This window comes from Lethenteron reissneri, chromosome 34 (genome assembly GCF_015708825.2).
Source record: "Lethenteron reissneri isolate LAM-NWPU_2019-01 chromosome 34, ASM1570882v1, whole genome shotgun sequence".
NCBI classification, from domain to species: domain Eukaryota; kingdom Metazoa; phylum Chordata; class Hyperoartia; order Petromyzontiformes; family Petromyzontidae; genus Lethenteron; species Lethenteron reissneri.
In genome coordinates this window covers 174,175-199,814 of record NC_083812.1, presented here as the reverse complement: position 1 = coordinate 199,814, position 25,640 = coordinate 174,175, and the positions used below count along the sequence as shown (strand labels likewise).

At 46.3% G+C, this 25,640-nt stretch overlaps 1 protein-coding gene across 1 annotated transcript in view; it reads left to right on the top strand.

The window, feature by feature from the left end:
• LOC133350504 (testican-3-like) overlaps positions 1-25,640 on the top strand; it is a 179,830-nt gene that overhangs the window by 129,973 nt on the left and 24,217 nt on the right. Inside the window, exons 5-6 of the mRNA XM_061564851.1 lie at positions 11,813-11,939; positions 23,860-23,968. Of these exons, the coding sequence (XP_061420835.1) occupies positions 11,813-11,939; positions 23,860-23,968 (236 nt within the window). The remainder of the gene's footprint in view (positions 1-11,812; positions 11,940-23,859; positions 23,969-25,640) is intronic.

The window sequence follows — 25,640 nt, the reverse complement described above, 5'->3', positions numbered from 1 at the left end:
TGACAGCAACAATCGCGTTAACAGTGCTTCCTGGGGGTGACCAGCCCAACAGGGACAGCAAGAAAGACATTCTATGGCCCCCTGGCATTTCCAAGCAACCTTGATCGACAAGTATTTTAACGGGCATCCGATGAAGGAAATCCGTGCCCAATAAGCATGGGCCAGCCAACGAACGCGAGATCAAAACTGGTCCCAATGCGGTGATATTCCCTATAGCAATGCGTACATCCACTCGTCCCAAAATACCCATGCTACCCCTATTCGCAGCAATGCATGCATCGTTAGCCGGTCGAATCCGCGACGTAGGAATGGACAGGAGATGAAAAATAACATCAGAAATGATGGTTGCAGACGCGCCGGTGTCCACCAAAATACGGACATCGATCCCATCGATAGTACCCCGTACCGTCGAGGACCCCGAGGGTGCCGTGGATCCGTGTCGTCGTGGATCCGTGTCCGGTGGAGGAGATGGAAGTCGGCCCGACGGGAGCTGAGGAGGTTGGAGTCGGCACCGACAATCCCGGGCGAAATGGCCTCATCGGCCACACTTGAAACATGTGGCCACCGCCCGGCGGTCGGTCACCCCGGTCCCTGCTCGTGGACGTCCGGCCCCGACGCGCTGCTCGCGCGGCCGGCGTTTCGGGACCCAGCGAGGAGCGGCTGCAATCACCTAGTCATCGCTGGAGTCGTTGGAGCCGTGGAAGACACGACGTGGAGTCCATCCCAACGGTGGCCCGTCTATCTCAGAATCTCCCGTCCATGCCGCCATCTGGTCCCAGCATTTGAGGTTGAACTTGGCGTCCAAACAGCGCGCCACCCATCGGGACGTTAGCGGTTCGTGGCCACACACCGGCAATGATATGTTAAATTCCTGGGACAACTCAATCATCCTAGAAAGGATGAGAGGATCCAGGAGATCGGCTGATGAATCGGGGTAGACGGCTATGGCAAGTGCCAACAGCGCCCCACGGTACGCCAAGGGCGATTATTCCGCTCCTCGATGCCGCTGCATGAATTTCCTGGTAGCCGCCGTCGGTGGCTTGTAGAACTCCGCCATTTCCGCGAAAGCGTCACGCAGTGTCTTCTTCTTACTCGCCGGGATGGAGCGGAAGACTGCCAAGGAGACGTCGTCCAATAGTGTGGGCAGAGCCTCCAGCGCTTCTGCCTCCGTTCATCGCACCGACCGGAAGGCTGACTCGAACCGCCACATGAACACGCTCCAGTCGCCCCCGGCGACAAATTTTTTTATTTGAGGAAGGCGATGGCCGCGGTGAATATCCGAGGCCTCGGGCGTGTCAGATCCCGCTCCCCGCGCAGCACGCGGCTCCGTAAAGATGGCGTCCGGCGGCCGCGTGGCAGCAGCCCTGCCCAAGATGGAGGCCTCCCCCTCCGCGGCAGGAGTAATGGTGGATGGCGTTTCCCGCTGAAGATCTTGGTCGTCGGCCCTTGGGTGAGTTCCACGCGGCCGACCGAGGGCCGCAGATGACGCGACCGCCGTTGCAATATTTAGCAGGATCGCATGGAGGGACTCTATCTGCTCCGCAACCCGACGCCAACCTTCGTCCGCAGCTGGAGACACCTCCTCGCCGGCCTGTCGTCGATGTGTGGCGTCGGGGAGAGCGGCAGATGGCGGCAGAGGACCCGTGGCTCCCAGCAGCTCGTCCTCGTCTGCCTCGTCATCTTCATCCGACGGAGGATCCGGTGGGTTTCTTTTCTTGAGGCGCTTGGACATTTTCTAATAATGGTCCTAATGGTCTCAAGAAGCACTTCTGTCACCAATGTAATAAAGGTCGTGGAAGCAACTTCTGGAATTAGGGTCTTCATTTGTCTTTCGTTCACAACACTCCTCATATAAATTCCACTCCTGTCTTACTCCTTCACGCTGCTAACAGACAGCGTGAGAGGGAGAGAGAGAGAGACTCGTGCTGCCACGTGGCAGGCCTGGACCCCCGCTCCAGCGTGGCCTCATCCTTCGTTCGTTCCAGATCTGACCACATGTTGTCCGTCTCCACCCCTTTTGATACCCGGGTCACGTGGTACTTTTCCACCAGTCCTGGTTAACCTCTATGGAATCTTCCAGACTCCATCGTACGATCCCAGGACCACGCCCCTGACTCGTCCCCCCATTGGCTGTGGCTAAAGCCAGCAGATCCAATCATCTACTTGCAGATGTAACCTTCCCATTACGTCAGGGCCACGCCCCTAGACTTCTCCCCATTGGCTATGGGCCAGGACCGGTAGAGCCAATCATCGTAACGAGGTGTGATCAATCAACCACCCGGATATACCCTCACATTACAGGATGATCAATAGGAGATGCTGACGACGATGAGAATGACGATCATGATGGTGATGATGAATGTTGTGATGTCGTTACTGCTCCTACAAAGACATCCGTATAGACTGGGGAGGTCATCCAGATCGTCCATTGACGAGCAAGAGATACCAGACGAGGCATCACATTCTTTCTCATCACTTTATCTCTCCTCACTTTATCTCATCATTTTCTCTCTGTCGATGCAGTCGTGTAGAGGTCCTGATGAAATTCGCAGATAATCAAATCGCGGATAGCATGTTCGTGAATAAGGAGGGATTACTCTATGAACAGAGAACATGTATTTTTTCTTCTATGTAGCCCTGAACCAGTGGTGACAATTCCACATGTCTATAGCAGGGAGCAGTTTGTTCAAAGTCACCCACTGTGGATTTACTACAAATTGGTACTCGTTTTATTGGCTAAGGAAGGATGATGAGCTGAGACTAAGTAATGATATGAATAAATATATATTTTTACACATTTTTGCTCGACAACAATGTCTGACAGGAAAGCTAATGTGAGAAACATGTCACCACTAAACCAACCAATTGTTAAAGACACAACAATTGGCAAAACGCTATTAAAATAAAGTAGGGTAAAAAAGCTATTTTACATTAATTACGTCAGTTAACCTAAATTAACCTTATTTTCCTGCAAGCTTGACTTAAAGGCATAAATTTCTGGCTCTCTGCGCTTTGCCAGTTTAGCATCTGATTAGCGCACACACTCACACGCTGACACATCCTCATTACACTGTGAACTGCGGGCGTAAAATCGTTCATACGGTGGTCACTGACACGCTCCGCATCTGTACCTTACCCGAAGCGTGTCGGTGACCGCCAATGAAGACCAGGTTTAACGTAAAGACTACTATGTAGAATTGAGGATGACGAGAAGGGTAGAGCAAGAGCACCTTGATGGCAGTTGAAAGCAGCGGTCGAGGTAGACACACCCACCTTGTTGTTCGGATGAAAGGCCACACGCATGGCCTTGCGTAGTTTATGGACAAGCATGAATGAAAACTAACCTCATAACTGCCGATGTCGTGGTCATGGATGCACGCTGTGTACCATGATGTCTCGTTAATGCAGTGGAATTATAAACTGTCTGTACCACCTTTAGAAAGACCCCATAGCATCTGCCATCCAATGGAAAACTCAGTGTTTTATCGAAAGACTAGCAGCAAGTACCCGGGATATATATATATTTCAAAACGTGCCTTCTCTTAAAAAAAACAACATATACATACACAAATACTAAGCTATTATAAAATCCCACATTCCGTTTGTCCATTTGTCCGTCAACTAAATTATAAGAGCCTTACAGAAGGCCTGAATCAAAAAGGTATAGAAAGTGAGGGGTAAATAGTTGATCTATAAGGTGTCCAAAAATGATCGACCCCCCCCCCCTCCAAAATGCTAATACATTTTTATTTTGTAGGCATATACACCTACACACACTCCATACAATAGAGTCAGTAGTATCGAGTGACTCTCCAGTAGTATTTACTAAATATAGTAGTAACTACTGACTTCAAAGTAGTATCTACTGACTCTACAGTAGTATCTGCTGACTCTACAGTTGTATCTGCTGACTCTATAGTAGTATCTACTGACTCTATAGTTGTATCTACTGACTCTACAGTAGTATCTGCTGACTCTATAGTTGTATCTACTGACTACATAGTTGTATCTGCTGACTCTACAGTAGTATCTACTGACTCTACAGTAGTATCTACTAACTCTACAGTAGTATCTACTGACTCTACAGTAGTATCTACTGACTATAGTTGTATCTACTGACTCTACAGTTGTATCTGCTGACTCTACAGTTGTATCTGCTGACTCTACAGTAGTATCAACTGACTATTGTAGCATCTACTGACTCGACAGTAGTATCTACTGACTCTATAGTAGTATCTACTGACTCTACAGTAGTATCTACTGACTCTATTGCAGTATCCACTGACTCTACAACAGTATCTTACTAACTCTACAGTAGTATATACTGACTCTACAATAGTATCTACTGACTATATTCCAGTATCTACTGACTCTACAGTAGTATCTACTAACTCTACAGTAATATCCACTTACTCTATAGTAATATCTAGTGACGCTATAGTAGCATCTAATGGCTATATAACAGTGTCTACTGACTCTACAGTATTATCTAGTGACTTTAGTAGTATCTTCCATAATAGAGTTTTTTTGGGTTAGATCGCCACCACCCGACAGACAACTAGTAAGGGTTGTCACGTAAACAGATCATGCTAATTCGTCACTAGTACAGCACACCGGTGTGTTGGAGAGCCAAGCCACAACATTTACAAACTGAATACGATGTTTCGACAATAATTTCAACTAGCTTCATCAGACGACAGCCAGATTTGTGGAGAAGTCCACCTGTTTCATTCCTTATATAGAGGCGTAGATGTGGTGAACACACTTCTGCGCTCTTGCGCAAAGTGGGGGGGGGGGGGTAATGAATGTGTATAAATGACTATGGGTATCCATTGCCTATGGGGATCCATTTCAATAGTCCCTGGTTGGTCATTCTTTGAGGGATAAGTTTTTGTGAAGTTCTCATTTCATGCGGTCGGCGTAGGCCAGGACTCGCTGGAAATGTTGTGCCACACTGCATGTGGTGCCGTTTGCACACATCTATCTGAATGATGGTCGGGATATTCACTGAGTCCAATCCTATTTGCGTTCTGTCTCTATCGATAGTTTCTAGCTACAGTCTAAGTAAAGCCTTCTCGATGCGCATGGCCAAACTATCTGTACATCGTCTTGAAGTGTGTTCGAATTCAGAAACTCTCAACTTTAATTGTCTTACTGAAGAACAATTCACGATTTTTTTCTACCATTATTTTACATTTTGCGTGTTAAAAAGCGGAATATTAAAATATATATTTGCCCATAAGTTATTCCTGTTATACTCGTAGGAACCCACTGGTTCCACCAACCCACAGGGAATTATTGTGTCCGTCCGTCGTGCAGGGAGGGGCTGGGTGGGGAGGGAGGGGCTGAGTGGGGAGGGGAGGGTGGGGAGGGCGTGGGGAGGGGAAGGTGGGGCTGGGTGGAGGGTGGGGAGGGGCTGGTCACCCCGTGGTGCCCTTATAAAACTCAACGTTTAACCTACTCACGCCGGCTTGTGCCCGCCCTCACAGTCGGACATATTTGCGGAATACACCACGCCGCCGTTGACCCTGGCCATTGACCGAGCAACCCAACGTTCCTACCAGCTCCCTCCGCAGGAATGTGTTTACTCTTCAGTGGTTATTCCAATTAATATTCTGAGCGTTTTCCATGTTAAGGTTTATGTACTTTTAATGTAAACATTCATATCGTTGTCCATGTTAATATCCACATTACTGTAAACGTATTACAATATTGATACTGGTTGTTGCATGAATAATTATTACTGTTTAGGTTTTAGCAGCGTTGAATTGGCCTAATTCAGTTGTATTTCAATCGGAAGCGGCTCAGGCTGCCTTTGTGTCAGGTAAATGATAAAAATATAACAAAAACCCCAAAACAAGCCATCTTTCTCAGAGAAACAGAAAATAATTTCCTTTATTCAACAGCTTTGAAAGGAGGTGAAAACACCACTTTATAGATAAAAACGTAGTGGTCAATTACAGAGGAGGGGATGTATTCTTTTTTTTTGCTTCATATTTAATGTGTTAACTACTCCTAAACGGCTTACAATGCGCTCTGCTGCAGTCCCCCCCCCCCCCCACAATAATAATAATTTCAATCAAAATAGTGATAGCAATTACAACACCAATAAGTGTGACGAAGGCGATTGCTGTGAGCCGTAAGTCTCGGCATTGCTTCCCCACTTTATTTATGCGTTGTATGTGATGTCCTCGCGTTCGCTCGTTATATTTTTTAAATAACCGCAAACACGGGGCCGCTTGAGAATCCAGATTAATTATTCAAACCCACTTAAACGAGTAGATGTGTAATTATCATTACTGTCAAATCGTTAGCGTGCTTTTTACGTGTGATGAATTTTAAAAGAGGATAACATTGGCGTGTGCGTGTCTATTCATGCGAGTGTGGTAAGGTATGGCGTATCATGTATAATGACCGACAATCACATCCCAAACTGGTGTCTATCTCCATCTATTATTGCTCCCCTGAAGTAAGGTTTACCACAGATCTGGGAGGCTTAACTGGGACAAGTCGTGGTGAAGTTGACAGCTCCTGCCTCTGTTAGCCACACCCTCTTTTACATAGCCACGCCTAGATTTGAAGTTTTCGTGACTGCAGGAATCCATACTCTTTGGTTCTTTCGGTAAAGTCACGTAGGTAGAAAATAAATAAAATCACGACGTTTCCGGCGCAACACAAGTGCGCATCATCAGGTGGAACCACAGCAATAAACATTCGCTGAAGTGGGCAAAAGGAGTCTGCTTGTGACACGAGGCTATATATACGTTAGAGGGGGGGAGGAGCCAGGGAGGAGAGATAGAGAGGGTGGGGGTGTGGGGTAGGGGGAGTGGCGAAATGCAAGCCCCAACCTGAGTTCGAGTACAACACAATGTCGGGTCTGGGAAATGAGCGGGGCTGGAGGGTAGGAGGCTGAAGAAACTGGAGATGCGGATACGTAGGCAAACTTTTAAACAGGTAAGGTTTTACCTGGTTAATAACATTCTTCCAATGATTGCTCAATTTGTATCCATCTTCTCGGTTGAAGTTATGTCTATGTTTATATATCTGGATGGCTTCATGAACAAACTTTTGCTAGTAGCCCGAAGGTTTGCAGAGCACCTTGGTCTCGGAAAAAACAATATCATGAGAGCCCACAGCATTATAACAATGGTCAGCCACGGCGGAGGTATTAGTCCTGCCGTGTTTCAGATCTGTATTGTGCTCGCGAACACGGTCCGACACATGCCGTTTCGTTTCCCCAATGTAACACTCACCACAGGAGCAACTTAGTTTGTAGACTCCCGGATATTGCATGTCAGGAATGACATCATTCACAGTTGGGATTACGTCACGGATTGTGTACTGTACTGAATCGAACCTGCATCTTGTGTTTGTTTAAGATTTTGGCAATCTTTTTGGTAACGCCTGCTATGTGTGGTAACGTGATGGTTTTGATCGGCGTCTTAGGGGGTTGTTTCTCCATGGTTGGAGAAACCGCTTTGCGGATAATGCGGTCCGAGTATCCATTCATCTTAAGGGCCTGGTGTACGTGTTCCAATTCACTGGCTAGGTGGTGTTGGTCAGAAATGCAATTGGCCCTATGGTGTAGGGTTTTGATGAGGAATTATTCTGTGCTGGATGGTGGTGGGAATCAGGTTTCAAATAGGAATCTGTGTGGGTGGCTTTCCTGTAGACAGTGTACCAAAGAGCCATCAGGTTTCTTCTGAAACAAAACATCCAGGAATGGTAGCTTACCATCCTTCTCCACTTCCATGGTGAATTTGATGGATCGGTGTATGGAATTAATGTGGTTTAGAAATTGGTCCAATGCTGGCAGGCCATTTGGCCAAATGACGAAAGTGTCATCCACATATCTCTTCCACAAGGAAGGACGTACGGTGGATGTCTGGATGGCATCTATTTCAAATTTCTCCATGAAAATATTCGCTATCACTGGTGATAAGGGGGAACCCATGGGAGTACCTTCATTTTGTTTGTAGAAAGTACCATTCCAGGTGAAGTAAGTGTTGGTAAGGCAGTGCCTAACCAGAGTAGGAACCTCAGGGTTCAGTCCATGTTGGATTAAATCTTCAATTATTGATAAGGTGTCAGGCACTGGAACCTTGGTTTGCCTTCGTATCCGCATCTCCAGTTTCTTCAACCTCCTACCCTCCAGCCCCGCTCATTTCCCAGACCCGACATTTTGTCGTACTCGGGCTCGGGTTGGAGCTTGCACTTCCCAGCCCCGGCATTGTGTTGTACTCGAGCTCGGGTTGGGGCTTGCATTTCGCCGCCCCCCCTACCCCATACCCCCACCCTCTCTATCTCTCCTCCCTGACTTTCCCCCCCCCCCACCTGTCTTACTTATATATAGCCTCGTGTCACAAGCAGCCTCCTTTTGCCCACTTCAGCAATTGTTTATTGCTGTGGTTGTACCACCTGATGATGCGCACTTGTGTTGCGCCCGAAACCTCGTGATTTTATTTATTTTGTATCTACGCGACTTTACCGAAAGAACCAAAGAGTATAACCACACCTATTCTAACGCTAGCCCTGCCCACAATGGCTTCCTCTGGTTAGCATTGGCTCCCACCCACTGCTCAGGTAGCCCTACCCTTTGTCCATATCATGAGTCGATCATCAAGCCAGACATTTTAAAAGCAAAACAAAATTATAATTTTCACAAAATCAGGGGGACAGCTTTTCTGAAACTGGTAAATTTGGTAGCCTTACCCTTAAGGCATACAGGCTGTGCCATCTTGTGCTGAAAACAAAAAAGTGGTCGGATTACGTGATGCCATGCACATTATTTGGTGAGCCTTTCTCTCCAAAATTGGGACTCGCTTCCATAATTTTAACTGCTTTATCAATGGAAGACAAGGGGATCTGTGTGGTATTTAGTGGGCTTATATGTGTGCATGAGAGCAGTAGAACATTGTTTAGTGTGCTGCCCTGTGATTTCATATGTAGGCTTCCTTCAGGATCAATGTTGTGATTCGCAAATTGGTTTATTTTGGGTCAGATCTTGTGGGTTTAATGTTAGAGCTATGTAACGTCCACCATCCTTCACAGCCAAAACACATCATGTGTGTAATTTTTTCAACCACGGCACACTTCTCTCCGCCCATCCGCTCATCCGTCCTCCCAATCCCCTGCAGCATAACAAAAGGCAGCTTAACTTAGCCCCCCCCCCCCACGGCCCATCCTGGCGCCTCCCCCCCCCCCCTTAACCTGTATATAATCTTGTGTCTCTTAGAGCTCTCTTCACTTGATAAGTCATTTTGCTGTGACGGTTCTACCTGAAGACGGAAGCTGGTGTTGCCTCCGAAACGTTGTGATTTAATTTATTTATTTTCTTTTTTACCTACGTGACTTTACCGAAAAAAACAAAGAGTATGAGTACATCAAGCTGTCATGCAAAATACACCTACCCAAAATAATTAAGAATAAATGTACTAGGATGATAAGAATAACAATACTTGCATTTATATTGCACCCATTACCTAACACAATATATCCAATAACACAGTTTTTAGCCTAGGGAACCCCTTATTGGCAGCATGCCCCTTGCAGCACCCAATTAACAGTCTGTTAAGACTCTAAGGGAGATATTTGTCTTTATATATAAATGGGTTGTGAAGTGGCCAAGAGATGGCAGGACAGAACATGGATTATAAAATAGTTATGTGCTGATCTCTGAGTGTTATCTCCTCATATGTTTGTATTTTCTCTGGGTACTCTTTCTATTACATGATACTTATTAATGGAACTGACCAAACATTCAAATTTAGGATTATCCTGAAAAGTATGAAGATTCATTGTAGCTTTCTTGGATAAGGGGCATTATTATACATGATTTATAGATGCTGTGTGTATCTCTGTGTGGGGAGTGGTGGTGTAGCGGTTAGCTCGCGGTGCTACGAACCTGGCGACCCGGGTTTGATTCCCGCTCACGGCCAACACCAGTGGTGACGATTATTAGCACCGGTCCTGGGCCTTCCCTAGGTCGACTCAGCCTAAAATCATTACCTGGTGCAATGTGTAAACATCGCCACGAGGGAGACAAAGGCGACCGGGCGTGGTGTTGGCCACCCACCCCCTCATGTGCCGTGCCTGCCTCTGCCTTTATAGGTGCTCGCTAACAGCACTTTCCCCTACAGTCTGTTAAGGCTATACAGGGGATATTTGATCTTTGTATTTGTCTCTGTGTGTGATTGAATTAATTGGTTGTGTGTGGGTGCTATTCGTCAGTCATTTGACCCATAAGCCTGGGCCTATCCCATGGTCTCTTGCCATTTGGCTCAAAGTGCACCTTACCGGGCACAGGCACCATGGTGATGTGATCGCCGTTTAGTGTTTAACGGTGGTGATTGTTGTTGTGGATGCATTCAAAGATTGTGTCAATGGGTGTGTTGCATATTTATATGTGGGTGTATTAAGGAGAGGTGGTACAATGGATAGAGCACACTAAATTATGAACCTGGCAACATAAGTTTGATTCCCAGCCTAAACTGGTCCTGGGTCTGCTCTAGGCTGACTCAGCCTTAAATTATTATCTGGTGCGGCATATAAACATCAGCGCTAGGAAGATAAAGGTGGCCAGGCGTTTAGCTAATCACACCACCCCCTCATGCACTATGCCAGCCTAAATAGGTGTGCACTTGTACCAAATATATGTAGACTTTACCTGGGATCGTTGCCTTTGGTGTTTTATGGGTGTGTTCGCAGCACTATGTGGTGGGTAGCAGAGGGCAGTGTAGAAAAAATAATTATTGTAATTTACTTATAAGCTTCCACCACTATGTTCCCCAGCTTCAAGAACCCACACTAACCAGATAAATTACGCATAGCAGCCATTGCCTCGCTATTATCAAACTAATGCCTGAGGTCACTCTTGCAAATTAGACTAATCATGGTCCCTTGTGTTCTCACCGGGGTAGACAAAATTCACTTATCCAGGACTGGCATGGGGGGGGCCTCAATCCTAAAGTGGATCAGCAAAAGAGTTGCTTGCCTACTCAGGGTTTAATTTATCACTGGATATTTTTCTGGCCACAGCCATAAACAAAGAGGTATACTGGATGTGATATGCGGGTTATGAAATATTTTCTGGGTCCCTGACCCAGACAAATGCAATAGAAATCTAACTCTGGCATAGGCATGTGACTAATGGCTGTGAAATATTTATACGAGTTGTAATCATGGCTTAAATTTCTCACTGAATAATAATGTAGACTGGAGTTGGCATGTGACTCATAGCCACTGCAATAGCAAGGGGTATGGAAGTTTAAGCAGGGCTTAATTTTCGGGTTGCTGACCCGGACACTCAGCTGACATTAATTCCCGCATGTACATTAATTAATTCATTGTTTTATTTAAACTTGCAACGTAAATAGTATTCTATCACTCTCAACGTGAGAGGAACCACAGACAAAAGGGAAAGGCAGTTAGTCAGTGCCAAATTCCCCCCCTCGCCACCCCCCAGCTTAACTGTATGTTAAAGTGTTATCGGCCAATTAATGAGTGTTTACATGTGGGAAGAAACCGGAACACCCAGATAAATCGCATGCGTGCAATGGGCAATCCTTTTTGTCTCACAAATAGAAGAGGTGGATTTCACATTTGCTGGACCGCCTTCTCTTGGCAAGCCAGTGTATGTCACCTCCTTGACGCCCGCTAGAAAGGAACTACACAGCATATTTGCAATACACCAACTCTCACTGCATCCGCAGTGCTGGATTACAAGCATGGAAAGCCACCACCCGCTCGGCAAAGCTGCTTTAGCAGAGGATAGTTAACAGCTTGTATGTCTCCGTGTGCACGTGTTTTCAAGCATGAAACACACCAAGGTGGCACAGCGGCCTGCTGAACCAGCAGAGGGACCTGGGGGCTGCAAGAGCTGCCCTGTGGTGCGGCCATCACCGGTGTGCGGCACGGATGGACACACCTACTCCTCGCAGGTGGTGCTACATTCCTATGCGCACACGCACGCACAGCCATACAATGCCAACATGTTAATGCAACATCGCAGGCTTACACTCAATCTATAATTTCTGCCGAGACGGTCTTTCTATTTGGGTCAACATGCCAGAAAATATTTCTGCCTCTGGCACACCACATCAAGTATACCTCTCGTAATGGCTATGGCTACGAGTCGCCTAGTCACCAGCTACTCATTCAAGGCTGAGTTTATCCGGGCGAGGCCATAGCCATTTTTATTATAATTTTTCTATTTACGTGACTTTACTGAAAGAACCAAAAAATTATAGGCCATAGCCAGTTCAGACACTCACCACCCATGTGTCGTGTCTCGAAATTACTCACATTGACACGGAGTAACAGGTCACCTGCTTACACTTTATTAAATCATACTCTCACACCCATTGTAGACACTCCTATGACTGCCTTCCACTGTCACCACACACTCAGTTTCTCCTACTACCCACTCTCATCTACTCCACACCTCACCTCCTCTAATTTCACCGACTCTGCACCTCACCTACTCTCTCCTAACCTACTCTCTCCTATCTCACCGCTGCCCTCTCCTACGCTGCCCCGTACCCACTCACCCGTCTGTCCTGGGCGGGGGGTTCAGCCAATACCCACCCGGCGATGGTGTGAGGGGCGAGGTCTCGTTGACGGCTCGAGCGGCAGCATCGAGATGTCTTCTCTCTTGGTCCCCGAACAACTCTCTCTGCTCACACACACTCCCGCTGATATACCTCTCCTCATTCCGAGTCATCACGTGCTCCCCACTTAAGCTGTCGCCTCCACGGCGCCTCTCGCACTCATTAATCCCTAATCATCGCCCCCATCTCCCGGCTCTCCGGCACCAACCTCCTGCCCGAGCACGCGCACCTGCTCAACCTCGATTGCACCTGCTTCTCCCCTTAATTACTGCACGCTTTCCGGCGCCAACCTCATGCTCCAACGCGCACACCTGCCCATCCTCAATTGCACCCGCTCAACTGCGCACACTGCGTACTCTACACATGTTTAGCTGTGGTCGGAAATTGAACGCAGTTCACCAAGTTCGGCTAATCACTCTGTGTACATACGCAACAACTATAACCGCCATTCACCACTAAATGGCGGTGACATCACCACAGCGCTTGTGCCATACTAGGTGCACTTTGAGGCCACGTGAAATGTTGAAGGCCCACTGCCAGGAGGCCATGGAACAGACCCAGGTGCCATGGGTTGACTACTTGAGATTACTGGCAGATGCACCAACTGTGCTCCCCGCCGCCGAGCATTCTACTCGTTGTTGTGAGCATCGCTCCTCTGCCCTCGGTTATTGCGAGAGGGCAACTGCTTCCAACTTCTTAGCAGCATCCTTCGCGAACCTCCTCCACAGAGGCCAATCTTGACACTGCTGGTACATGTAATCGGCAAGTCCAATCAACTCCAGATACTTCTGTACCACATCAGTCAATTTCTTCTCTAGCCCATGCCACGCCCATTTAGCCCCATCTATCGGCTGAACAGAAGCTGCTTGGGCATGCAGTGGCTGCACATGCAGTCTACATGAACCAGCCAACGCAACCTCGCTTGACGGAGGAGCTCACTGATGGGACTGTGTCCAGATCTTTCAAGCATTTGTGAACTCCTCACACAATCCAGTCTGGTTAAACCCAGGCTAGGCTGATTTTTTCAAGCTACTATAGATGTTTCTTTTGAGGGCTCCACGTTTTGCAAGCAGAAGCAAGAGAGGACATTACTGTGACTGAGAAGACACGGAGCTTTGTATGGAGCAACAGGCCAGATAACTTCCACACAGCGTTACGCAGCCGATGAAAATGTAATGCCGCTCGACTGATTTGGAATGAGACCTTGGCTATAAAACCGGAGCTGGTCATAAGGACACTGTCCAAGTACACAAACTTCTCTACTCTCTCCATAATGGCCCCATCATTCATGGGGAGTTGAGGCAAGGGAGTTTTTGATGACATAAAATGTCCAGGTAGTTGCTTTGTTTTTTGTGAGGCTGATGGTGGTAAGGCCCCATTTTATTCATATGCACACATTTAATACATACGCAAACACACACTCAAAAACACGCAACCACACATTTCACACATAATAATATAGCACTGCCCCTTGAGTGCACAATTGGCTATTTATGGTGCGAAAAAAGTTCAGCATACATACAGTAACGATGAGGTAGGCGACCTATGCTTGTCTGCCAATGTCTAGCCACCTCACCAGAAACATCTCACCACTCACCAGGTACTTATTTCTCATTTTAAGCTGTCATCTTATGGAAGCCCATGCCAGGCACAATATCTCGTTGTCACGTTCGGTAGCGACTAACAATTGAGGTCGGGTTCTGGAAATTGCAGAGCTGGGTGCATAACGTTATACCATTGCCACAACCACTACCATTCCCACCAAGAGGCACAGGTGTCCAATTTAGTCATAGTTACCATTGTGGCATGTTCTTTTAGTCAGCGCCCTTTAAGACTGGCATAATGTACGTTGTGGCGGTGTGGCAAGAACAAACTTTGTTTTCCCGGTGCTAATGTTAACACATTGGTTCAAGATGCCCATTTGAGGCTGAATCGACTCAAGGGAGGCCCATGATAGTTTCAGATACCACGTACAACTGGCGTCATTAGTGGCCAGGAATCAAACTCAGGTGGCTGGGTTCGTAGTGCAGTGAGCAAGTAACTTTTATATCACACTCATAACGACAAAGACATGCATACGTTCTCTGTATCGCCATCGATACTGATTGTTAGCAAGCACCTACTACGTACATACATGTTAGCAAGGACTAACGACTCACATACATGTAAGCAAGCACTTACTACACACATACATGTGTTGTGTCCTCCTTCCTCCCGGCGTGTGTGTGTGTGTGGTGTGCGGTGCACACACTCAGGCAGAGACGAGGTAGTTGCAGGAGGCACCGTCTCTCTCTTTATTATCCGTTCACACCAACTCCGGCCTCCTCTCTCTCTCTCGACCACGCTGCTGTATGGCCTGGCATAGACACAACCCTGTCCGCGTTGCACCGACGGTATCGACTGAGACAGCCAACTACTGTCCGGCCGCGCAATGATCAGGCGAAGGCGGCAGCGACGAAGAAGGCGACGACAGCAACGACAAGACCAGTCCACTGCCAGATATGGCAGCCTGGAGCTCTCACTCTCCGCTGCTTTTATTCTACTCAGCATGGCTTGGCTCTGCCCTAGCCACGCCTCCCTTCGCGAACCCTATCAGGTCTTCTGTGAACCTTACCCCAGTTCCTTTGCCCTGCTGGCACACCCGTGTATATGCTCAATGGCGTGTGCACTAACTGTCCACCGCAGTTGCCGCTGCTGGACAGCAGTTGTGTCACTGCACAATACACACCCTACACTGGTACACACTCTTCTGTCGCTCGCTTATACACAACTCAACACTAACCGTCTAACACTGACGGCGCTGAACCGAGACAGCCAACTACCGTCTAACAGCGAAATATCGAGTGAAGACGACATGGCAACGATCTTCAACAGCACGACGGAGATCCCACTCGAAACGACAGCCCCGAGCTCTCGTTCAGGGCCCCCTTTATGCTCCCAGGGGCGTGGCCTCGCTCCACTCCGGCCACGCCCCTTCTCTAGAACCTACCAGCGGGTTTCCGGGGCTTCCCCCTGTCCCCCTTCTGTAACCTTTCCTCCAGATATCCCCTCTGGTGTATCCCCTGGCCTGCTGACATAAGGGCTGCTGTAAGCTGCAGATCCCCTTCCCCGCCAGCAGCCAGCGCTATGCTGATACATTACTTATTCTATGCCACTACACATGTAAGGAAGCACCTACTACACACATACATATATACAAAAGCACACACAATTATAGTAAAAGACAAACATCTCCCTTTATTAATAACATCACTTGTATAACACTTCCGCGATTTCTCGCCACTAAAAGTGGTGTCACTTGGTATTGGGTGACAACACAATTGTTAACACAGACATTTTTAAGCAGTACACAATTTGAATCGTCCGAAAGTTGAAAATTACAATAAATATTAAAATTTGCCTTTGAAAATCGAAATCTCTGAAATTATTATATCCACAACTCATCCCTAGAATGTACACACATGCATAGACAAATATCCCTTGATTTAGTCTTTAACAAGCTGTGAGGGCAAGTGCTGTTAGCGAGCACTTATGACACATAAGGGGATGGTGTGGCCAACACCATGCTCGGTGGTCTTTGTAGCACAATAGGCTAATCACTGCACCACCGTTCCGACACACACACCCAAACACAAATCGATACATGTTTTCCTGCACACAACAAACACACATGGTAAACACTGCACTGTACAAAGTGGCATCAGTGTCCTTCCATTCGCAAATTTGACAAACGACAATGAACACAAACGTGTCTGGGTATCCATGGATTAAGCAACCAACACACAACCTATTGCACAAACACACGCGTTATCTCTGCAGAACACATGCACGCCAAAATTATAATTAAAATACCATATTAACAAAACAAACCCGCCATCATTTGCTCTGTGCTTTCAAGTACAAACCATTAAACAATTTGCTTTATGCAGGATAGCAAAGCAAACAATATAGTTTGTGGCAAAGTTGTCATAGATATTTATTACAAATTTTAGCAACTTCCATTTTAAAAGAGGGTGCTGTTTTTTTATTGGACCAATCACATACTTCCAGTGTGATAAGCTCATGAATTTGCTAAAACATTGCAATGATGAGTTGCTGGGAGGTGGACTTCAAGGTAGGAGTATGGGTAGGATTATTACACCGCTGAGCTTATCATCCCCCTTCAACCGCAAACACTCCGTGCTTCTATCTGCCGTTAAACGGCACCAATTTTCCGTTGTTTACTTTTTACCTTTTGAGTAACATTGCCCATTCCAAATACATGTGGCCATGCCAAAGATGCATTCTCAAAAGGACATGTCTCGTGCCGCTATAAGATATCGGCGGAAACAATGATCTTACAGATAAGCTTCTGCTCACTGAAGTGCAATAACACATGTGTGTATGTGGAGTATTTCATTAAATGTGCGTGCGCACACATACACAAAGATAGAGGCAATGTTCCTTTGGTTAGGGTTCGACTGTTGGGGAAAACGCTGTGAGTATGGGTTTAACAATTATGCTCCCACTTCCATTGCAATTAAATCATAAGTTACAATCCCATTAGATAATCGTTTATTTTTTTGCATAGTGATGGCCATAGCAGCCTCTCGTGGCTGAGGAAGGTTATGTGATTCTAATTACATCCAACATATGAATCGAAAGCAATCTGATTCCCACACATCTGAATTGATGCATGTATCGCAAGCTAGAAACATTGATACACAGAGGAGTGGGAGTGACTAGGATCACGCCCATCGCCTTCGTCTCCCCCCTAGTGCGGATGTTTACGAACCGCACCAGGTACGCATAGAAGTCTGAGTTGACCGAGTGGAAACCCAGGACTTGTTCTGGTAACACTCACCACTAAGGTTATCCATGGCTGGGAATCGAACCCAAGTAATCAGGTTTGTAGCACCACACACTAGCCACTGCCTCACCGTTCTCCACACAGTCACAAAACAACTACACAATATGGTTAGCTTTGGAAGACGTACACATACATTTATTATTTTCCAAAGCCAACTGTGACCGCAACAATTTCATAGCATTGGTAGCAAATATCTTCTCAGTGTGCCCTCCATTAATCCCCATGAGTAGCGATGATTGCACGTGGATTTTTTTTGTAGCACGCGAAGGTTCTCTCGTGGATTTCTTGCTCAGCAGCAGCTCTCAAGATCCGAGGTGGTGGGTGAGAGCAGAGTTTCTCGACTCCAGTCCTTGTGGCTCTTCACACCACAGCTCTCCGTGATTACCAACCATCAGGCAGATGTCGTCGTGCACAATAGCTTAATTTGCTTGTGAATAGAATAGATTGGTAATCATGAAGATGTGGATCATGGGGCGTTGCAAAGATTGCAATTGAGAATCACTGGGTTAGATTCTAACCCTTACAAAATCAAAGAATATCTTCCTGTGTGCGACTGTGGCTGCAAACACGAAAGCATGAACCAAAGCATGTAGTTCGCACTGCTTTGAATATAAATATGAAGGGATGGTGGGTGCTTGAATGAGTGGGTGAGTGAGTGGGTGGTGAGTGAGTGATTGAGTGAGTAAGTTAGTAATTGAGTTAGTGGTTGAGAGAGTGAGTGAATGAACGAGTAGAAGAATCAGTGGGTGGGTAAGTGGGTGTGTCTGCAATTCACGAACTCCCACACAAAGCAACTAAATGGCTAAATTACTCAGAACTGAATCTCTATTAGTTGCTCTTCATTGACCGTATAAAATAATGATCCCTGGGCTAAAGAAAAAACAACAGAACAGCTTGGCATCCTGTCAGAGTAAAAATATTTCCTCCTCCAATGAGCATTGAGGAATTGGTGCTCTTCTTCTCCTTACAGCCCTGAACCAGAGTCGATATTCCACATTCCCATGGCGTTGGGCGAGTCTCTCCATAGAACAACCACTGTTCAGTTCCCCACAAAGTGTTATTGATTTTATTATCCCTAGAGAGATGATGGGCTGAGTCACCACCCCAACTCGGGTTTAAACTCGCAATCTTCTCATTGTGTGACACTCATTCTACCATGATATATAATTATATAAATACGTCATATATGTATTGGCGTGTGAAAGCATTTAACATTTTAAATTAAAATCATTACACCTAGGCTATATGTCCTGGGCATGCTGACACAATTCTGAAGTTCTAGAAATAAAAAAAAGTATTTCAGGTCATGACCAGCAATGCCAAAATATCGATCTCGTGGCATCACTCGGGCATCTGACTGCAATATTCAACTCTTGTTTTCTCAGTAACAAAGCTTCAAACTCACATGGGATGGGCTGGATGCACGGCTTCGCAGTTGGTAGCTCGCGACATATCTGCTAGGTGGGGCTGTTGTGAGTGACCTTGGAAAATATGGGGTTCTAATGAATAAAAACTTAATCACGTGATTGGCCTTCCCGTGAAAGTGATATAACTGTCTTATCTACCAACGGTCGGCATTTATAAACAATACGAAACAAAACAACAAAGCACTCAAATGTTGTCTGCATGACGCTCAAGTCCACACGACACAACCCCTTTGACACTGCCAAAAGCCGAGAGCATGTAGGCCGTGACCTGCTATACAGTGAGGGAAAAAAGTATTTGATCCCCTGCTGATTTTGTACGTTTGCCCACTGACAAAGAAATAATCAGTCTATAATTTTAATGGTAGGTTTATTTGAACAGTGAGAGACAGAATAACAACAACAAATCCAGAAAAACGCATGTCAAAAATGTTATAAATTGATTTGCATTTTAATGAGGGAAATAAGTATTTGACCCCTCTGCAAAACATGACTTAGTACTTGGTGGCAAAACCCTTGTTGGCAATCACAGAGGTCAGACGTGTCTTGTAGTTGGCCACTAGGTTTGAACACATCTCAGGAGGCATTTTGTCTCACTCCTCTTTGCAGATCTTCTCCAAGTAATTAAGGTTTAGAGGCTGACGTTTGGTAACTCGAACCTTCAGCTCCCTCCACAGATTTTCTATGGGATTAAGATCTGGAGACTGGCTAGGCCACTCCAGGACCTTAATGTTCTTCTTCTTGAGCCACTCCTTTGTTGCCTTGGCCATGTGTTTTGGGTCATTGTCATGCTGGAATACCCATCCACGACCCATTTTCAATGCCCTGGCTGAGGAAAGGAGGTTCTCACCCAAGATTTGACGGTACATGGCCCCGTCCATCGTCCCTTTGATGCGGTGAAGTTGTCCTGTCCCCTTAGCAGAAAAACACCCCCAAAGCATAATGTTTCCACCTCCATGTTTGACTGTGGGGATGGTGTTCCTGGGATCATAGGCAGCATTCCTCCTCCTCCAAACACGGCGAGTTGAGTTGATGCCAAAGAGCTCCATTTTGGTCTCATTTGACCACAACACTTTCACCCAGTTGTCCTCTGAATCATTCAGATGTTCATTGGCAAACTTCAGACGGGCATATATATGTGCTTTCTTGAGCAGGGGGACCTTGCGGGCACTGCAGGATCTCAGTCCTTCACGGCGTAGTGTGTTACCAACTGTTTTATTGGTGACTATGGTCCCAGCTGCCTTGAGATCATTGAAAAGATCGTCCTGTGTAGTTCTGGGCTGATTCCTCACCGTTCTCATGATCATTGCAACTCCACGAGGTGAGATCTTGCATGGAGCCCCAGGCCGAGGGAGATTGACAGTTCTTTTGTGTTTCTTCCATTTGCGAATAATCGCACCAACTGTTGTCACCTTCTCATCAAGCTGCTTGGCGATGGTCTTGTAGCCCATTCCAGCCTTGTGTAGGTCTACAATCTTGTCCCTGACATCCTTGGAGAGCTCTTTGGTCTTGGCCATGATGGAGAGTTTGAAATCTGATTGATTGCTTCTGAGAACAGGTGTCTTTTATACAGGTAAGAAACTGAGATTAGGAGCACTTTCTTTAAAAGTGTGCTCCTAATCTCAGCACGTTACCTGTATAAAAGACACCTGGGAGCCAGAAATGTTTCTGATTGAGAGGGGGTCAAATACTTATTTCCCTCATTAAAATGGAAATCAATTTATAACATTTTTGACATGCGTTTTTCTGGATTTTTTTGTTGTTATTCTGTCTCTCACTGTTCAAATAAACCTGCCATTAAGATTATAGACTGATCATTTCTTTGTCAGTGGGCAAACGTACAAAATCAGCAGGGGATCAAATACTTTTTTTCCCTCACTGTATTTGCACAGTGCAACCTAGCGTTGTGATATAATAATAGGTTTTACCCTTTCTGGCAATAAAACAGGTGTTAAGGATGTTAAGACACCAAACAAAAACCTTTTGCAAGGAATTATGTCTGCATTAACTACACGTACTTGTGGTTAACATGCAAACAAAACATACTCCGATAATCTCTGCATTGTCTTTAAAACTGATTGGTCCACACCAGAGACAGCTTTTTTTAGAGCCTAGTCTCAAAGTGTTAGACCAGACGAAGCCAAAAGGCTTTCTCGTCTGCTCTGGTCTAACATCTTAACACCTGTATTATTCTTCTAGATTTGAGGTTTTCGTGACTGCAAGGATTCATACTCCTTGGTTGTTTCGGTAAAGTCAAGTAGGTGAAAATAAAATAAAAAAATAACTCAATCACGACGTTTCGAAGGCAACACAAGCTTCCGTCATCAGGTGGGACAACCATAGCAAAAGAACCTGTATTATTTTGCCAGAAAGGGTCAACTCTATTCTTTTAATTTGATACTGGTAAGACAGGTCCCATATTCTAGCGTTGTGACATAGTCGTTACAGTCATAGGTGCCTTTTTCACCGCCTTGAATGGGTCTCAAACGGCATGGCTAAGATGTAAAGCGAATCGCAACGAATGAAGAAGGGAAATCTCTCTCAGACGCCTTCACAGTCCAACTAGAGACCTCCCCGAGGCACAAATCCGACTGTGTTGCAGCGGTTTCTAATATGAACAACTTAAAATGTTATCTTCTTTTGTTAATTCACGTTTGTTAATTTTTTTTAAACAACAAAACAATTTATAGAAAAGTATTTTTATTCCAAAAATAATTTCTCATCTCCAGGTGCTTGGTGGGGCAGCGCCCCAACGGCCCTCACAGACGAACCGCGCCTGCAGCTTCGGAGTTTAGCTTCAAGCAAGAAGCCTTGTTTTTAATCCATCCCATGTCAAAGCTTGGGGAATCATGACAGGGGTTTTAAATATATTTTTTGCTCAGCTTTATTCAGTTTCCTGATCTGCTTCTTCTACTCGTGATGGAGATGTTTCCACACTGCTCTGTGGCTACGTACAGTGTGAAAGGAGTTCCACATACCTACATCTTGGGAAGTGGGAGGAGATACATATTACAAGATTTCAAGCATCATCGCTATTGTTGGAAAAATCTAATTATATATAATTGCTTTGATCTAGCGTTTTTAATCTGATGAAAAGCCTCCCCCAGGTTAATCAACAAAATTAGTGATTTTCGGGGTAAAATCATTTTTTCAAAAGTTACAATGTATTGCTTTTTATTTAACACAAATATAACTCTGAACACTTGGCTAGAAAAAGTAGAGGAGACCTCAGGTGGAAACTTTGTAGTTATGCTGATTGCCACCTTACAGCGGTGCCAATTTAACAGCTCCAATTAGTTTAAGTGCACACCCAGGAACATGACCAGTATTCGCGTTAGACCAAACATATTCCACGCAGGAAAATCACTGATCTCGTAGAGAGTTTTTAAATTAGTCATAGGAAATGGTTGTATGGCTCTGGGGGGCTCGAGGAAGTCGATATTTCTCTTCATGGGACGGCTCGCATGACACAAACCTTCCAGTCGGTCCCACTGACCTCTGTTCTGACCAAACTGTAATCTGCCGAGATCTGGGTGTGAGCCTGGGGAACATTTATCAGCAGCAGGTACCAGCTTAGGCCACATGCGGTGACAAGAACGGAGGCAGACATTGCCGCCTCACTCCCAAGCCACCCTCGCTACTCTGCTTTGCACTGGCAGTAACGCTCACGAGCATGTCATGGAATTTGGGGTGCAGCGGGGGAGGAGGGGCGCAGTTGGCTCCACGTTGTCACATTTGACCTTGACAGAGTTTCGATGCATTATTTGATTCCTGTCAACTAATGACTCGGAGAGACCGGTCCATGCTTTCGTGTTCTCCCGTCTTGATGACCACAACACAGTACTTTTCGGGATTTTGTTCAGAATGCTGCTGTTAGAGTGCTTATGCACACCGTTTTAAGGAACATCACACCTGCTATCTTATCTGTGCATGCGCAGACTATAAGACCCTGCTGCTGCTGATAATACAAGGCTCTCGATGGGTTAGCACACCAATATTTGCAGGAACTGATCCATGTTTACACTCCAACGAGGTCCCCGAGATCTTGCGACCACCCTCTGCTAAGGACTCCGAGGTTAAGGCTCTGTTCCTGGTGTGATGGGGCTTTTGCCAGTGCAGCTCCCAGACTGTGGAACAACACTTTGCCTTTCGTAATAAGACAATCAGAGTCGTTACGGCTATTTCAGTTTTTCTTGAAAACTTACTTCTTTAAACTGGCCTTCAGCCCCAAGTTCTGTCGGTTTAGCCTGGTTCTGATTATTTACTGCTTTCCATACATGGCATATTGGGATCTGTGGATGAAATGCGCCTTGCAAATGTCTATTATTATGAGGCGCTGTTGGACCATACCTCACCATGCTGGCCGGCACCAGTTCACGAAAGGGGTTTGTGTCCCAGAACCGGTTCAGATACCACTGCTGTTATCTCTGACAAGGAATTAATCGCAGGTGGCCTAGTTCATAGCACAGTGTGCTAAAACTACTGCACCATCGCTACCTCAATTTGAATATGTTATATCTTAGAAATACCATAAGCATATCACATTACTGTAAAGGCCACGTATAATAAATATCTACAGCTGTCCGACGTGAGTTTGAAGCTTCATAGACTAAAATTTGAAACTCTTAAAATCAGTCAGGGGCTCCGTCAGTGCCCTGCTAACATCAGCATTCGCAATACAATTTTTCAGTCTGATATTAAAGTGAAATCACGAGAATGCTATCCTGGAACACCTAAAATTACCTTTGGAGTATTTCTTTGCCATTTAAAAATTGTGTCACTCCACAGTAATGGCCATTTAAATATTTTTTTGAGTTGCATAAGCGTTCCGAGATGCCGTGGCATTTTAAGCTCTCAATAAATGCAAATCTTCATCCTTACTCTTCTTCTAATTAGAGGATGCACGTTAGGAAGGTGGGAGGGTAGTAAAGTAAACCGTAACCGCTGCGTGGTGTTTGTTTGCCCGCTGTTGTTTCAGTGCAAGCTGGAGTACCAGGCGTGTGTGACCAGAAAGCAGATGGCGGTGAAGTGTGCCACCTCGTGCCCCTGCCACACGGAGAACAGCACCCCCAGCACAAGCGACAAAGGTAAGGCGGCATCGTCACCTCCTCCCCACCTCCTCGACCCTAACCAAATGCCTCGACCCCCACCAGACGTCTCCTCACCACCATGCCCCAGCATTGCTATAACATCTTAATGCCCTGCTTCTCACCACACGTCCAATCACGACTCCTCACCACCCTATTAGTCACTACTGTATACTCCTCACCACACCATCCATCGTGACCCCACCTCATAGCACTTATTCTTCACTACCCAACTTCTCACTACTATACTCACCACCCAACCCCTCAGAACTCTACTCCTCACCACCATAACCTTCATCTCAATATCCCTCACCACCCTGCTTGTCAGCCCGCTCACCTCCTGACCGCCTACTAATCACTGCCATACTCGTTACCGCTCTACCCCCCACAACTGAATCCCTCACTAACCTATCCCCTCACCACTCTTATCATCAACACCCTGTCCGTTACCATTGATTACTATCCATTGCTGTGTTTGGCTCTGAGTTGCCTTGATAGGCATTGATGACATCAGACAAGAGCCAGCCTCACACCTGCGCTTCAGCTACTCTATGTGTAGTGACATAGAATAAGTAATGTAGCAGCATAGCGCTGGCTGCTGGCAGGGAAGGAGATCTGCGGCTTACAGCAGCCCTGACGTCAGCAGGCCAGGGGATACACCAGAGGGGATATTTGGAGGAAAGGTTACAGAAGGGGGACAGGGGGAAGCCCCGGAAACCCGCTGGTAGGTTCTAGAGAAGGGGCGTGGCCGGAGTGGAGCGAGGCCACGCCCCTGGGAGCATAAAGGGGGCCCTGAGCGAGAGCTCGGGGCTGTCGTTTCGAGTGGGATCTCCGTCGTGCTGTTGAAGATCGTTGCCATCGTCGCTGTCGTCTTCACTCGATATTTCGCTGTTAGACGGTAGTTGGCTGTCTCGGTTCAGCGCCGTCAGTGTTAGACGGTTAGTGTTGTGTATAGGCGAGCAACCCACGTAGAGTTGTGTATAAATGAGCGACAGAAGCGGGTGTACCAGCGTAGGGTGTGTACACACCATACGCTGGTACGGCTATTTTAATACACACAACAGAGTGGAAGGACATGTTCAAAGAGCTAGCATAATGTACGTTGCCTTAGTAATCCCCCCCGCCCACGTGGCACAAGAGCGCAGAAGCGTGTTCACCACATATACGCCTCTATATAAGGAACGAAACAGTTAGACTTCTCCACAAATCTGGCTGTCGCCTGATGAAGCTAGTTGTAATTACTGGCGAAACATCGTACTCAGATTGTAAATGTTGTGGCTTGGCTCTCCAACATACCGGTGTGCTGTACAATTGACGAATTGGCACGTTCTGTTTACGTGACAACCCTTTCTAGTTGGCTGTGTCGGGTGGTGGCGGGTTTAATGACACATTTAGATATTTACGTGGTCTAACCCAAAAAAAACTCTTTTGTGGTAGGGTGTGTATTGTGCAAAGGGTGCTTGGTTAAATAAAATAAGTGCCTCCACCTCTTAGCGTCTCCGAGTTAAGTCACTACATATGTATCACCGTGACACCGCGACCCAATTTCTTGACTTGCAAATCACCCACGCAGTGTTGTCCAACAGTGAGTCCCTCATTGTTGGACTCACTGCTCTTTGATCAGAATGGAACGAATTTCCATTCTGTCTCTGCTGCTCACGTCAGTGGCAGC